The sequence below is a fragment of the Alternaria ventricosa genome, assembly GCF_023758065.1.
Source record: "Alternaria ventricosa strain BMP 2768 chromosome Unknown scaffold_17, whole genome shotgun sequence".
Lineage (NCBI taxonomy): Eukaryota > Fungi > Ascomycota > Dothideomycetes > Pleosporales > Pleosporaceae > Alternaria > Alternaria ventricosa.
The window spans coordinates 459,405-475,341 of record NW_026055697.1 but is presented as its reverse complement, the minus strand read 5'-3'; the positions used below and the strand labels follow the sequence as shown (position 1 = coordinate 475,341).

The following is a 15,937-nucleotide window of genomic DNA, read 5'->3' as shown; positions in this document are numbered from 1 at the left end:
CCAAATAGAATCGCTGTATAGAAAGCAGATAAAGCAATTCGATGTTTGGTTGCCAATGCAGCCAGCGACGGGAGAGTATATAACCGGATGTGGGGAAGGAGATGGCACCTATGCCGATGTGGGGTCCCGGCATCTTCGTAGGGCTGAAGGCAAGGCATCCTGCATCAACGCCACTGGTTCGCATATGCAACAGATACTGGCTGAGCCCGCATGTGGAGAGTCAAGATGATGTGAGATCAGCGTGGCACATGTACAACCAGCCGCAGTTCGCAAATGATGCTCTTTGTTAGATTGTCACTTCAAAGCTCCATTATTTCCTCTTCTTCCACAGTGGGTTTGGCCCCTTCGACCAAGTTGTTCAACCATGTACCCAGTCTGAGCGCAGCCTTGCTTATCTGAAGCTCTACGATGGGCACAGCGCCTGCCGCATACCCATTAGTTCCAAGATCTGTGTCGTTCGTTACGCGACTCCACACGTAGTCGCAGTCCCATTTGTTGCTCTCCTTCGCCCAACTTGTTGCGCACTCCTCGGGTATGGAAGGGTCGGTACAGGAGAGCCACATGTACGGCGCGGAGTAGAACTGGTCTTTGCGAATACGAGCGACGAGCCCAGAGAAGAATGGATCGATCGACTCGTGCGAGAAGGGATGGTCGACGTTTGCCGCGAAGTACGGTATGTAGCCGTCCCAGACCTTGTTTGTTAGCACGTACTTTTGGTATCGGTGTAAGATACTGACAGAATGTAACTGCGTGTGAGCGCCACCAAATACCACTTTGTACGTATTGCCTCCTACTTGTCGGCCACTTGCATGTAGAGGCTGATGAATGTCGCCCAGGAAATGAGCAACCCACTTCAACGCATAAGAGCAAGTCAAATTTGCACCTCCCGTCAAATCACCAGCATACACCTGGTCTATGCACTCCCGCAGTATGCTCGTCTGGTTTGCAATAGCACTAACAACGCATCCGCCCTTTGCGCAATCCCGCGCATAGTCTAGACTGCAGTTCTCAGGTTGACGATCGTGTGTGTCTATCCAGTGCCACTGGTACGAGAAGTGACCTTCGCTGGTGTGTGCATACGCGTCTGCCCATGCTGCTGAGCGCCCGACTGAGCCGTTGTATTGGGGTTCGAGGATCTCTGCGAGGACGGACGTGGTTTCGGGTGTGAAGAAGGTTTCTGCCATGAAGCCGACTTGATTATGAACTGTGTGGACTTAGCGCTAGCTATTCGCGAAAGTGAAAGGACGTACCGTCTGTGTTCCATGCTGTCGCCGAAGCTACAAGTGTAGCTCCTATGAAGACGCTTCTATGCATCATGGTACCGGAGGTTAGTAAAGCTGTTAGTTCGAAGAGAGAAGATGAGGAGTCTATGTCTAGAGGTATCGAAGCGCGCGGCGTTTATGTACCTGCTAGAGCTTGTGGCTGGGTGGATGCGAGCTGAAAGATAGGGCCGGAAGCCTAGAATCCCACTTTTGCCGTATGAAAATGACAAGATAGATTAAACTGAGATGTTGTACAAATAGCAGTATCCCAAGAATGCAGAGACGAGGCGATCAGTGTCTGGTGCCTCTGTTGTTGACCTCGGGACGCGTGATGCACCAGATGACGCGCCGTCCACGTGGGGTGGCCGGGGAGATTGCTGCAGGGCAAGCGCACTAGAGCCCAAGCGGCAACGCGCATCGCGCCTTCCCCACACGTGCACATGTGCCCAGGTGTGAATCGCCATCACTGCGCTTTCACCTGCGCCTGTCACATCTGCGGTCTTGGAGATGGCATCAATTCAAGATCCTTAGACAAAAAGGGTACAAGTCTGACGCCATTTTCTTCAACAGTCGCGCGGCTAATAGTACGAGAACGCATGGAATGGAAGACGGTCGAGGAAGAGAAAGACTGAGAATGCATCGTAGATGGTATTGAAGAGGAGCATCGCTCAACTTGTGAAACAAGGCACAGTTGCAGCTTCCTCCCTTTCACATAGATGAAGTTTGCGCCTCGATAACCGAGAGCTCCTTCCTGTGTTAAGGCGAGATGGAAACGACCTTCACCTTCCTCTTCGCCAGCTCACACCAGTATCCCCTTCACCACCTCTTCACCTTATCTGCTCCCTTTCTTCTTCCTATCTAGCCGGCAGTTGTCACGTACCTAGACGCGTCTCAACTCCCCTTGCAAGATCTTATTCTCGACAAACATTCACCGTTACCCAGCACAGTCGTCACCATGTTCAAATTACCTCTCCAAACCGCTCGTGGTGTCTCCAGATCTGCACCAGTCTCTTCCAAGCGCCAGCTACGATCAAGCTCCAGCTCAGCGTCCGACCGCGCCGGGTGCGTTGACCGAGCCGTCAACGAGCTCCAGGCTGCGCAGGGCATAACGACTACCGGTCGCTTTGTCAACAAGATATGCACGCGCCTCGCCAACGATAGAGCAACGACGCGTACAGAGCAGCTGATCTGGCTTGCGAAACATGCTCTCGATACATCAGTAGCACCCAAGCGCGACACTGATAGCAGCAAGGCTTCGGTATATCAGAACCCCCCAGAGAAACAAGAAGATGAGCAAAAGTCAACCGCATCTGAGGCGGACGGCAAACGTTCTTGGGAGGGCGTTTCCGCATGGCCGCATGTGTGGTAGGTATGTGTATCGTAATGACCCGATAAAGAGGCTGACTTGTGTGTGCGAACAGGTAGATTTCCCGTTCCACCACCTCTATTCGATAATGAGCCCTTCTCTATGAGCGGGTAGTCCTCAGGACTGTAGGTGTTGAGCCCGGCGCGTGGAAGCCCATGGTTACGTATCATCGTTTGCTGCTCCGGGCCTTCTGAGTTGCTATGTGGACCGAGTACCCCATGTGGGCTGCTACAACAACACGAGAATACGCATGTATACGCTTCGATACGCTTGAGACTGCACCAGTAGGACTGCGATATCCTCGGCAAGTGGGCAAGGCAGGCTTCAGGTGGCTTTGAGTCATCGATAATAGGTAGTGTTACGATAATCAGTCATATCTCAACTAGGCCTCTAGACAACTGGTGTGTATTCGGTGAATTCGGTTCCTCACAACCCAAGCCAACTGAATTGGCGGAGGGTCGGTGGACGCCTGACGCTCAAGCAGCACCCAGATTAGCATTTTCAGTGTCGATCGTTTCAGATGCAATCTGTGACATGCAAACTGGACCCCAGGAGTACTCCATGGCGGGAATTCAATATTGCTCTTCCAATGAGGCCAAATACTAGTAAATCTGAGGTTTGTGAGAGGCCTAAAATCCATGCTGTGGGTCTGTTGATCAAATGTGGAATAGCTTTGCCACTTTCCCTCCCTTCTTCTATTGGATGGAATCCCTACTAGGCCTTCTTCATCATTGGAAGGGCAATAATGAATTCCCGCCATGGAGTAGGTAACAAGGCATCGGGGGCTGAGCGATGACGAAGCCCCGCTTGTGGCTTTGATCTATTCATGGCCAATCACACGCCAAGAAGGCCGAAGAGGTCCGCATCATAGCGCATATGCTCTCCCGCGCGTGGAATACAGGCTTGCAGCTCCTACGTCTCATTCTTAGGGTAGCGGCTCCTTCTGACGCTCTCTCTTGCAGCTTTGTCATTACCTACCATGTCCTCTTTCTGAGCCTTCTTTTGCAACCATCATGGCGAGTTCGAGTAGCCCCGCGCAGGGCAATGACGCGCCCCGCGACAATGCCCCGCCAACACAGCCATATACACAAACACAACCTGCGTTGGTCTTACCTGGTGGTTGACGACAGTTCTATACTGACTTGATGCGTAGCGCGCCCTCTAGTTCACATCACAACCCTAGCGTCAACGATGATCCCGCCTACGAAGCACCGACCCTTGGGGACCTACCGCCCGCATACACCGAGTTGCCAGGCCAGGTCGAGAACGAAGAGCTAGGCACCAACGCAGTAGTCGCCGACGATGGACGTGTTAATATTCGAATCGACCAAAAGAGCCGCGCGCTGTCACAACTCATCCTCCCACAAATACAGCGTCAGCTCACAAACGCGCAAGAAGATCCCGAGCCGCCTCCACCATACGTCCCAGAGTTTCTTGGTGGTGCACCCGGCCAGCAACCTCCACCTCCGCTAAACGTCGTCATACAAGTGGTGGGCTCTCGCGGTGATGTCCAGCCATTCGTCGCATTGGGCAAGGTGCTCAAGGATACGTACGGCCATAGGGTGCGGTTAGCGACACACCCGACGTTCAAGGACTTCGTTATCGAGAATGGACTGGAATTCTTCAGTATCGGAGGCGACCCAGCTGAGCTCATGGCTTTCATGGTGAAGAACCCGGGGCTGATGCCTGGCTTCGATACATTGCGCAGTGGTGACATTGGCAAGAGGAGGAAGGGCATCGCAGAGATTCTGAGCGGTACATGGAGATCTTGCATAGAGACGGGTAATGGTCTTGGTGTAGATCCGCTCCAGCAGACAGTCGAAGAGTGGATGGGTATCGAGGACCAGCTACCAGAGCAACTGCGCAAACCATTCGTCGCCGATGCCATAATCGCAAATCCTCCCGCTTTCGGACATATACATTGTGCCGAGAAGTTGGGCATACCTCTACACATGATGTTCACGTATGTCTGGTCTCGTTGAGTTATGCGCACCTGCTGATTTGAATAGTATGCCATGGTCGCCTACACAGCAGTTCCCGCATCCACTCGCGAACATCCAGTCTAGCAATGCAGACCCCACCATCACCAACTACTTGTCATATATCATGGTTGATGTGCTCACATGGCAGGGTCTGGGCGACGTCATCAACAGGTTCCGCAAGGATAGCCTTCGGCTGGATCCCATCAGCGCTGTCTGGGCGCCAGCCATGCTCGCGCGTCTGAAAGTGCCTTTCACATATTGCTGGTGAGCATACTTGGAATGCTCCACACCATTTGACTCACATCTCACAGGTCTCCTGCACTGATTCCCAAACCCAGGGATTGGAACCACCACATCTCCGTCGCGGGTTTCTATTTCCTAAATCTCGCGTCCAACTACACACCAGCCCCGGATCTTGCTGCCTTTCTTGATGGAGGTGAGCCACCAGTATACATCGGCTTTGGTTCCATCGTGGTAGACGATCCGAATGCCATGACTAAGATGATCTTCGACGCCGTGAAGATCACCGGAAAACGTGCGTTGGTGTCCAAAGGCTGGGGCGGGCTAGGAGCCGATGATCTTGGAAAGCCAGATGGCGTCTTCATGCTTGGCAATTGTCCTCACGACTGGCTGTTCAAACGTGTGTCTGCCGTCGTGCATCATGGTGGTGCAGGAACTACGGCAGCTGGTATCGCAACTGGAAAGCCGACCGTTGTTGTGCCATTCTTCGGAGATCAAGCCTTCTGGGGAGCCATGGTCTCAAGAGCCGGCGCTGGGCCTGATCCCATCCCATATAAGGAACTCACCGCGGAGAAGCTTGCCGGAGCTATCAACGAAGCCCTCAAACCGGAAACACTCGATCGGGCGCAGGAGCTCTGCGACAAGATCAAACAGGAAAACGGCACACAGAAGGGAGCTCAATCATTCCATCAGATGCTTAATTACGACGAACTGCGATGTGCTCTCATGCCAGACAAACCGGCTGTCTGGAGACTAAAGCGCACTGACGTGAAGTTGAGTGCTAAGGCGGCTACTGTCCTGGCCCAACAAGGCGAAGTGAACTTCTCTGACATGAAACTGTAAGCAATCGCATGCTCAATTTATGACATGTGCTAAAACTTGTAGGTACCGCCCTCGCGAGTATGTCCCTGATGAAGGCCCTTGGGATCCAGTTTCTGGCGCAGCTGGTGCTATTATGGGAACTGCAACCTCAGTGATGATGGGTGTTGCTGATATGCCGATTCAGACTCTCAAACTACTCAACATACATCCTGATGCCAGATCTAAGAAAGGCAAAGAAAAGGCCACAGGTACCGAAACTTCGTCGACCGGAGAAAGAAGTAGTAGTGGACGCCCGACAACATCGAGGACGGCGACTGATGCTACCGATCGCTCAGGTAGAAGTGGGGCCGCAACACCAACAGCAGCCGATGCTGCTGCTGATCTAGCCCGGATACAGGCGGACAACCCAGCAGTCAAGAGCCCTGGCTCTCCTGGTACGCCTTCACACAGGTCATCATTCATGTCTCAAGCATTTGCTGAATCTACCCAAGGCTCGCGATCGCGGTCTCGCAGTCGCTCCAGATCGGTGGCTGGATCTGCAGCGCCATCCAACACTGGGCCAAAGCCAAGCATGGCCGAGAATTGTGAATCTGCAGTAGACACTGGCAAGGGTCTAGCTAGGATAGTTGGCGCTGGCTTCAAGTCACCCATGGACTTCTCACTCAATGTGGCTAAGGGGTTTCACAACGTACCGAAGCTCTACGGAGCAGAAGTAAGACAGGTCGATAAGGTTACCGACTTCCAGAGTGGCATGCGAACCGCTGCCAAGGTATGTGGACTATAGAGCTACGAATGATGTTTACTGATGTCAACACAGCAATTCGGCTTCGGTCTTTATGATGGCATCACTGGTATTGTGACGGATCCTTACAAAGGCGCAAAGAAAGAAGGTGGCATCGGCTTCGTCAAGGGAGTTGGACGCGGCATCATGAGCGTACCATTCCGCGTCATGGGTGGTGCTTGGTCAGTTCCTGGCTATGCCATGAAAGGACTCTACCAAGAGATGGTCAAGAGCAAGGGAAAGAGCGTGCAAAACTACATCATCGCCGCACGTATCGCGCAGGGCTACGATGAAGCATCCGAGGTAACGCAAGAAGAACGCGACGAGATCGTCAAGAAATGGAGCCACATGAAATGGGGCATCAAAAAGAAGCGCAACGTTGGAGCCGAGCAAATGGACTCGCTCCATTCACTTGTCCAACAGAAGAAGGATAGGAAGGATAAGCGCTCTGCTATACTCGACTCACATGTCGGTGCAGTAGCCCAGCCGTCAGCCCACACGAATTCCGTTCCCCATGGCAGCGCAGCAGGCCAATACCCTGATCCCCCACGCAGACGCGGCGTCGAGCCCGAAATCCGATCAACGATTCCCAGCTGGCGCCAACAAGAAGCCGAACGAACACGCGCAATAAGACGGCAAGAAACCCCCACATCAGGCTCCCCATCAATCGCATCGTCAATCGCCCCATCCCAACAATCACAAGCCGAACTCGAAGCCCAACTCCTCGCCGAAGAAGAAGAAGACCAACGCGAACTCGAACGCGCCATCGCCGCCTCCGTCGCCGAATCCTCGCGCGGCGACCCCGAAGAAGACCGCCTCATCGCCTCCGCAATCCGCGCTTCCATCGCCGAACTCGAAAACGCACCCCCCTCCAACGGCGCGCCGACCCAACAAGACGAGGAAGCAGCCCTCCACCGCGCCATGACAGCCAGCATGTCCGAAGCCGGCAAGACCGACATGACGGAAGAGGAGAAGAAGGCGCTTGAAGAAACGCTCAGAAAGAGTTTGTCTGAAACGAGTAAGCGGACAAGACGAGCCAGCGATCACCGTGAATGGGGTTCTGATAACGATACCGAGGATGATGAGGATTATAAAAGGATTATCGCTGAAAGTAAACAGCTTGCGATGATTCATGCTGAGCATCCGGATGATTATGCGACGTCGACGCAGGGCGCGCAGCAGGAAAGCGGTGTTATGGATGCGATGAGTCAGGCTATTGGTGGTGGTGGTGGTGCTGCTTCAGGTTCGACGGTCGCTTCTCCACCTCCTTACGCCCATCCTTCTGCGAGTGAACCGCGTGGGAGGGATGTTGATGTGGATGCAAGGGCTGCGCCTCCGCCACTGCCTCATCGCATTACGATGCAAGACAACGACAACGACGATGAAGATGAAGATGCGGAACTAAAGAAAGTACTTGCAGAGAGCGAGAAAGCGGAGAGTGAACGGATTAGCAATTTGGAGAAGCAGAGGACGGAGGAGGATATTGTTATGGAGTATGTAAGGAAACAGAGTTTGCTTGAGGAGGAACATAGGCAGAGGGTTGCTGGAGGGAAGTAAGAATGATTGCTTAAGGGAAGGGGGTGAGGGGGGTGAGGGGTGGTTTCGTGGATGTGGGAAACATAGCAGTATTTGATACCCTGATGAGTGACTGTATATGAAATTATGACGTTTGAAGCTCGTATTGCGATAGAAAATATGATTGGATATTCTAGATCTATATGATAAACAATTATCTCCTATATACATCCATCCCACCAACCCTGAAAGATATACTCAAAAGATTACAAGCGGGTATATGCCCAACGCCGAGAACAAAACAAAAAACAGATGGAAAAAAGGACCTCTACTCTCCGCACGCACACTCACCCCGGCGCCGCGCCCGTCAAAACCCTAACCCCCCACCCCCACCACCCCTCCCTCTCCCCCAACACCCTCTCCAGCTCCCCCACTCTCCCCTCCACAAACTCAACCTGCCTCTCAAACTCACCGACCACATCCTCGATATCCTCCACTTTCCCCCTAAGAGCACTAATCTCATACTCAAGCTTATCGCCCACGTTCCCCAATTCCCTCAGACTAGCAGTAAGCTGCCCGCGGTTATTCGTCACAGTCGCGTGCGTGTCTTCGCGGAGGGAATGGTACATGTCGAGACGGGGGTAGTAAATCGATTCTAGAGTCTGGATATCTGTGTCTGCGGAGGCGGAGAGGGATGTTATGGAGGAGAGGGCGGTGGAGACCCAGAGGGCGTCTTTGGTGGAAAGGGTGTGGAGGTGGGTGTGGAGGCGCTTTAGTTGCGTGGAGTGGAGGTTTTGGGTTGTGGCGCGGGTGGTTAGGGCGGCGGTTGTAGTTGTAGTGGTGGTGGTTTTAGTGAGGTTGTTGTCGGCGTCGGCGTCGGCGTCAGCGTCATCTGCAACTGCTTCTTCGTCGATGATGGGGTCCGAAGCGTTGATTGTGGGCCAGCGGAGGACGCTTTCTTCGGCTGTGCTGAAGGAGAGGTGGCGGGGCCACCAGTTTTCGTTGCGCGGGGGTTGGGAAGGGAGGAATTGCGTGCCGGATTGGGTGCGGCGGAGGAGAGGTGGGACTTGGGCGGTTTGGTCGACGGGGAGGTTTTGGTCGAGGTCTACGCCGTGGTAGATGGATCCGGCGACGGAGCTGGATATGGTGGGTGGTTGATCGGGCTGATCTGAAACGTCGCTTTCGATGATGGAACTGCGTAGGTTGGATGCGTGGCGACCACCGACTAGCTTGTTGTCGTTTAATGACACCACGGAGTCGCCTGGGGTTTCGGTAAGCTGTTTGGTGTAGGCCGGTTCCTCGCCCATCGTACTCTGAGGCGACATGAGAGAATAGGGATCGTCCGACTGGCTTTCGTAGTAGTCCATCGACGTTCTTGAGTCTGCATACTGTGGTGTGCCACTCTTGGTTCGATGCAACACGTGTCGTCCATGTTCTTCTCGCGATACTTTGCTTGCATGAGTGCGCAGACCCACAGCGTTCTTGATATGGTGGAAGCCGCTACCGGACTCTAGCTTGGCTTTGATGGTGGCCCGCTTTGAATACGGGTCCTTGCTGTCTTTCTCCTGACCATCTGGCGAAAAGGTTTCTGCCTTCTTCATCTCCGAAGACCCTGTGTCGCGCTTCGCAATGCCTTGTTGATCAAGCGTTGATTCTCGGCGAACCAGCTTCGGTGCAGGGTCATGTTTGTCTGGGGAGGCTGAGCGTGCTTCTCCGCCAGGAAGTCGATCGAACATGCTGTCGCCTGATACAGTTTTCCTGGGCTTTCCGTGCCACAACCACTTGGCGTGTTCACCTCTCACAAGCTCCACAAACTGGTCAATGTCGACAGTCTCCACTTCAGCGATGCCGTCCTTCTGTCCAGCCCCAACAATGCCCATGACCATCTCACCGCCCTTGCCTCCTAACTCGGCCACGGTGGATTTGAAAGCGCGGGGAACTGCCCAGCCTTCTTTACTCGCTGCCTTTGCTGAGGCTCTTCGTAGTTTATCAAGCGTGTGCCGATCGAGGCGTCGAGTTCTGGGAAGATGTTGCGACTTCTGGAAATGTCCGATACCACGTTTAGTGGCCTCAATGTCAAACACATCCTTGGCAACTGCAGCGCTACAAGCACTCAGTCGGTTTCGGGCACCCATCAGCATACCCAGCAGAGCAGCGACTGTGGTAGGACCAAGAATGCCATCGTGAGGTTCCACTGTGTAGTACTCAGATCCAAAGTCTATCCACCAGTCGTTGATAGCTTTCTCCGTGACATCGCACAGCAGCCCGTCTGCATACTCTGGTTCCAGTTTCCCAAACAAGACAAGTGCCACTTGACAGAGCTTCACAAGCTCAATGACGGAAGCGTTGAACGGGATCTTTTCGCTGGTACGGTATAGTTGCTGGAATTTGGCTTGCGTGGCACTGCTTGGCGGCGCGAGCTTTATGCCCAGCCGACCCGAACATCCCAGTCTCTTGAGGTTCTCGTTGACGAAGAAGGCCTCGCGATACTTTTTCAGGTCGCCTCCGGGGATGGGAATGACAGTCAGGGACGAGGGAAAGCCACTGAGGTTTGTAACCATCAAGGCGCCATAGGGAGTGTCCTTCCTCCGCGCATGGTACTCGGTCAGCGACCTGAAGTACATGCGCATCTGCGGCGACCATTCCTCCTCATTCTTGGGTACGCTTATGATTGTGGCCAGCACAGTGTCTTCAGGATTGCCGGTATAGGTTGTGATGAGGAAGGTAGGATGGGTGCGCGAACAGGCCCATTGCTCGACGAGGTAGATCTCGTAGCCCTCGATCTTCTGGCGACGGGCGAGGACGTGGCATGAGGTGGTCGGGTCTTCTTCGATGTATCGCGCGGCTACCACGTCGGTGAGAACGAAGCGCTGGTGTCCGGCAGGCGACGTGGGAGACTTGATCCTGGCCTCTTCGGGTATCATTTCGGTGGTAGGAGCTTTGGAGAGCGGCTGTGGGCGGGACTGGGCTGTAGTCTTGCGCTGGGTTGACGTCGTCTGCAGGGGCGGTATCTGGTCCCGCAGCTCCTTCTCCGTGTGCGTCCGCGGCGGCGACATGGGCAGTGGGTGCGCCATGTTAGTTTAGAGGCGGTGAGGTATGTTTCGAATACACTACAGGGCGCTGAAAAGGCGTGCTCTTCATCGTAGAGAGGTAGGCGCAGAGTCTCGCCGATGCCCGAGCGCGAGCCACCGGTTCGAGGGCGGCAGTGTGACGGGAAGCGAGTGGAATGGCACTTTATGCATGGTTCCAGCAGTCTCGAGCTCGGCGCTGCATCAGGATGGCGAGAGGGCGTCGGTATAGGGGAGGTTGTGCATGCGGTGGAGCTGATGCATCATGCGCGCGGACGTCGTCGGCCTGGTCCCCCACACGTCATGCCCGCGGCTGCAGCGACCATGCGGCGATCGCGAGCTCGACGCCAACTCCAATCCGCCAACACGACGGCCATGGACAGCGGAAGAGAGCTCTGCTGGCCAGACAACAGCTATTCACTGCCAGCTGACCCTCGCTCTGCCATCCCCAATTTCCCCAAACCGTCATAACCACCGCCCCAGGGCATACATCGCTATCAACACCATGGACGACCTCCGCGAGCAAGTGGAGCTGCTGGAGAGCAGCGCCAACCTCTCCACCAGCATCGACGATGTGCAAAAGGCCATAGACATGCTGACGGCAGCTCGCGCTAAGATCGCAGCTGGTGCGGACTCTGTCGACAATCTCGCCGTGGACCCTGCTAACTTGCGCGACCAGATGCGAAGACGGCGCCCGTGACCCTCGCCAAACTCCAGGACCCGTTCAAGAAGTCTCTGGACGCGGTGAACAAAGATCTCAAGCCTATCTACGCCGGCCTGAACAAGTATGGCAAGACGCTGGACAAGGTGCGCTTCCCTATACATGCCTCAACACCACCAACCTAACAGTTATCTCCAGAAATTCAAAGACAAGCCCCTCCCCTCTGCCGACAACGATGCCCTCTCCTCGCACCCCTCGCTCATCAACCGCGCCATCGCCATGCACCTCCTGCGCGAAGGCCAATTCGAAGTAGCATCCACCTTCATCGAAGAAGCGCGCCGACAGCCACCCCACCCCGAACCCACGCCCAACACGCCGAATCCATACATACGCGAAGCCTGGGAGAAAGACCTAGCAGAAGGAACCTTCAACTCGGAGCAACTGCAACAGCAATTCGCCGACATGTACCACATCCTGCACCAACTCCGGCACGAGCAGAACCTCGCGCCCGCCATCCAATGGGCGCGCGAACGCAGCGCCCTCCTCGAAGAACGCGGCAGCAACCTAGAATTCGAGCTGTGCCGCCTCCAATTCGTGTGCCTCTTCGACAGTGTATCCCCCGCCCCCAACGACGACTCCTTCATGTCCGACTCCTCCGACGAAGCACCCCCCACCGGCCCCCTCTCCGCCTGGGCCTACGCGCGCCGCGAATTCCCGCCCTTCCAAAAGCGCTACGCCCGCGAGATCCAACAGCTCCTCGGCGCCATGGCCTTCTACCAAAACATACCCACATCCCCTTACCACCGCCTCTTCTACAACACCACCGCCTGGGACGAAGTCGCCCAGTCTTTCAACCGCGAGTTCTGCAGCCTCCTCGGCCTCTCCGCAGACTCCCCCTTGTTCATCGCCGCCACAGCCGGCGCAATCGCCCTGCCCTACCTGCTCAAAATGCAGTCCATCATGAAGGAGAAGCGGACGGAGTGGACGACGCAGGATGAATTGCCCGTCGAGATTCCACTGCCGAGTCAGTACCATTTCCACTCCATTTTCGTGTGTCCCGTGTCCAAGGAGCAGAGCACGGATAAGAATCCGCCCATGATGATGCCGTGTGGCCATGTTATCGCGGAGGTGAGTTTGAATACGCTGAGTAGGGGTGGGCATAAGTTCAAGTGTCCGTATTGTCCGAGTGAGAGTAAACCAGATGAGGCGAGACAGGTTATACTATAGAGTAGTAGTGGTGGAGGGTTGTGGTCGGGGAGGTGGGAGTATGAGTGGTTGGGATGTGGATATGCATACAAGAAGAATGAAGGGTAAGGAGAGTTTCTGGACGTTCGTGGACAGGATTGAGAGCGTTCACGGATATAGTTTTGGGCTGGAGGATTTGAAACCGTATGGGACGGGCGATGATGTTTGGAAAGTATCCATTCCGACAAACGACGGGGATGACTTCGTGGCGGAGGAGTGGTATGTGGTGTTTTAGCGTTTTGGGCGTTATCGTCGTGTACATCTTCATGGTCCACTGCTTCATAGCATCACGGTATCTCTAGCATAGGCGGGTCTTTTTCCCGCTACAAATGAACAAATAACTTCAACACATCTTGAAAAGTAATTCCATACTACATGCCCCAACCCACTCACGACCGTATCGCCTTCAGCACCGTCTCAGTCATAGCAAGTACCTTCTCCTCCTCCAACCGTTGCGCAACAAGTCTGTCATAGAAATTAGCATCATCCACCCCAGTAAAACTCCACATAGTATAACTCACTGTAGACTAACTGGTAGGCCGTGAAGTAGCTCAGGGTGATCTGCATACTCATTAGTCATCCACTTCCGCTAAGAATGGAAATTGGGCCAAGGTAAAGTGAAACTTACAGCTCTCATAAGCAGCCTGACAGGACTCGCTCTGCGCCTTGTAATCGCTCGCATACTGGTCCACGGCTTTATCGACTGAAACGCCACAGGGGAATGAGGTGGCAGAGTAGTCGACTACGTTGTACACGCCCGTGTATCCGACGTATTTGAAGTCGCCGTGCGCTACGCTTGCGTAGGGCGTTGTCGGTGCTATTCAATTCAGGATTAGAACCAGAACCAGAATTCAGAAAAACAGACATATTATCCAAGAGATTTGGGGGTTCAGCAGCTTACCTAGAATGCCATCGAGTCCCTCAACCCCCATCCACTGTTCCAAGTATTGCCGTTGCAGCTCCGATCTCTCCGTATGCAACTTCCACATGTCATAAACACCCAGTTCCTTCGCGTGTTTATACTGTATCATTTCAGGTCGGTACGGTTCACCCGTTACACCGAGTAGCGCCTCGACGCTCTTACCCCCATCCGCAACGAACATGCGGCCTAGAAGTTCAATCGCTTTAGCATGCAACTTCGGATTCCAGACCAAAATCTCATGGCCCGCTTTCTTCAGCTTGACCGCCGTTTCCTGCAGCGCCCGCGTCACAGGCGGCGTGGGTAGGCAAATGCCGTCGTTATACAGCACTGCGATCTTGAGCTTCTGTGGGGGGTCTACGGCCCGCCATGGGATTGGCAGCATCTTTGGGTCTAGTTTCCAGCACTCGGAGTCGACGATGGCTTTGGAGTATAGGGTTATGTCAGAGAGTGTTTTGCCCATGGGCCCGTTTACGGATTGGACGGCTTCTTGGCCGGCGAGTCCGGAGCGGCAGCGTTGGGTTGTGAAGCGGCCGAAGGAGGGGCGGAGCGTGAAGATGCCGGTGCATGCTGCTGGGATGCGCAGGCTACCGCCCTGGGGTTGTTAGGGTTGGCTGGAAGGTGGCAAGTGGTACCTACGATATCTGTTCCCACACCTAGAGGACTTCCGCCGAATGCGATGAGGGCTGATTCACCGCCTGAGGATCCCCCAGACGTGACTTTGCGGTTGAGTGGGTTGACGGTGCGGCCGAATGTGTTGTTCACGGACTCTGCCTGTGTCTTGTCAGTTTCCAGCTCGTTGCGTGGGCGTGTGTACGTACGATCATCATGGCTGTTGGCACATTGGTCTTGCAATACTGGACAGCACCCAGTCGACGCAGTATCTCCACGAGCGTGGCATCGTATTCGGCGGGTTGGTTCACTAACGAGGTGAAGCCTACGGTGCTGTCTTTCCCTTTCACGTTGAAGTTGTCCTTGAGCGATATGGGGAGGCCATGGAGCGGTCCTACGGTCTTGCCAGTTCGTTCGAGATGCTCGTCGAGGGCTTTGGCTTGCTGCACCGCTTCATCGAAGAAAGCGTCGCTGAGACAATTCGTCTATATGCACTTATCAGACCACCGAAACTCTGCTCTACGAAACTCTGCCATACCAGTTGATGCGCCGCTGCGGCGCATTTGCAGAACGCGAGCGTGACGTCTTCGGCGCTCCATGCTTTCGACGCAATCTTCTCGAGGATATCTGACGCCGTGCTCTCGGTGATTGCGAGTTCTGACTCCTTAAGCCATCCAGATTCCCTAGGCCACGTCGTGACATTGAGTTGTGATTCCGGTGGAAACTTGTCCTGGGGTATGCGGTATTGAGTCGGAATGGATTCCGCGAGAGCGGCGCGCTTCCCCGCGGCAACTTTCTCCCAGTTTGCTTCAGATGTCATACTTTAGGACTTTTTGCACCGCCAAACTACCGTGATATGGGAGACTGTAGTACTGAGTTCTATTAAACTGGAAGGGCAATTTGTAAACATCTCCGTGAGTATCCTTCGCCATTCCGTATTCCTATCCTCCCCACTCTCGGGTGCATCTGCGCCGCGGTCCATACGTGATGGCGGCCCTGAACCGAAGCCATCGAAGGCGTTGACAGTACCATTCCCCGCATTTACACGCGCCCAAGCCAGACTAACTCCTAGCAGACATGCCGCTCAGTCGGCCGAGATAGACTGCCGTTGCTGAAGAGGATATACCTGCCGTGTTGAGATTGAGATACGCCTACCCAAGCACCCGATACCGGCAATCAGCTATCCAACCACGGGCGTCATGATCGTCGGTGAGGGTTACTGATTGTGAACGCCTCCGAGTCAGGCATAAGTGGCGTACTATCATCCCATATCTCGTTCCCAGCGTCTATCGGTCCTTTCATGCATGGACGGACAATGTCACCCGAAGAGATTCGTGACTACATACAGAACTGATAACGGCGATTGTTTTGGAGACGCGATAGAATCGTCTTTTGTCGCGCAACCTCATATCTCTAGCGACGGGGCGCATCACCTCTGTTCAGCTGAGGTCAACACTTCAACAT

The 15,937-nt window shown here is 54.4% G+C and overlaps 6 protein-coding genes across 6 annotated transcripts; 3 read left to right on the top strand and 3 right to left on the bottom strand.

Moving 5' to 3' along the window:
• Nucleotides 1-299: 299 nt before the first annotated feature.
• On the bottom strand, nucleotides 300-1,184 carry J4E93_008616 (uncharacterized protein; the record flags this gene model as incomplete). Its single annotated transcript, XM_049346514.1, has 1 exon — nucleotides 300-1,184. One exon carries the CDS (start codon nucleotides 1,182-1,184, stop codon nucleotides 300-302), a length of 885 nt encoding a protein of 294 aa, XP_049196404.1.
• Nucleotides 1,185-2,217: 1,033 nt separating this feature from the next.
• On the top strand, nucleotides 2,218-2,631 carry J4E93_008615 (uncharacterized protein; the record flags this gene model as incomplete). Its single annotated transcript, XM_049346513.1, has 1 exon — nucleotides 2,218-2,631. The coding sequence occupies one exon, from the start codon at nucleotides 2,218-2,220 to the stop codon at nucleotides 2,629-2,631; it is 414 nt and encodes a 137-aa protein (XP_049196403.1).
• A 755-nt stretch (nucleotides 2,632-3,386) lies between these two features.
• On the top strand, nucleotides 3,387-8,010 carry J4E93_008614 (uncharacterized protein; the record flags this gene model as incomplete). Its single annotated transcript, XM_049346512.1, has 6 exons — nucleotides 3,387-3,391; nucleotides 3,812-4,591; nucleotides 4,638-4,874; nucleotides 4,922-5,689; nucleotides 5,736-6,441; nucleotides 6,490-8,010. 6 exons carry the CDS (start codon nucleotides 3,387-3,389, stop codon nucleotides 8,008-8,010), a joined length of 4,017 nt encoding a protein of 1,338 aa, XP_049196402.1.
• A 305-nt stretch (nucleotides 8,011-8,315) lies between these two features.
• On the bottom strand, nucleotides 8,316-11,042 carry J4E93_008613 (uncharacterized protein; the record flags this gene model as incomplete). Its single annotated transcript, XM_049346511.1, has 1 exon — nucleotides 8,316-11,042. The coding sequence occupies one exon, from the start codon at nucleotides 11,040-11,042 to the stop codon at nucleotides 8,316-8,318; it is 2,727 nt and encodes a 908-aa protein (XP_049196401.1).
• Nucleotides 11,043-11,541: 499 nt separating this feature from the next.
• Nucleotides 11,542-12,924, top strand: J4E93_008612 (uncharacterized protein; the record flags this gene model as incomplete). The annotated part of the gene is made up of 3 exons (XM_049346510.1): nucleotides 11,542-11,662; nucleotides 11,716-11,843; nucleotides 11,896-12,924. The coding sequence occupies 3 exons, from the start codon at nucleotides 11,542-11,544 to the stop codon at nucleotides 12,922-12,924; spliced, it is 1,278 nt and encodes a 425-aa protein (XP_049196400.1).
• A 407-nt stretch (nucleotides 12,925-13,331) lies between these two features.
• Nucleotides 13,332-15,293, bottom strand: J4E93_008611 (uncharacterized protein; the record flags this gene model as incomplete). The annotated part of the gene is made up of 7 exons (XM_049346509.1): nucleotides 13,332-13,407; nucleotides 13,464-13,503; nucleotides 13,571-13,759; nucleotides 13,844-14,456; nucleotides 14,501-14,635; nucleotides 14,683-14,958; nucleotides 15,012-15,293. The coding sequence occupies 7 exons, from the start codon at nucleotides 15,291-15,293 to the stop codon at nucleotides 13,332-13,334; spliced, it is 1,611 nt and encodes a 536-aa protein (XP_049196399.1).
• Nucleotides 15,294-15,937: the final 644 nt, after the last annotated feature.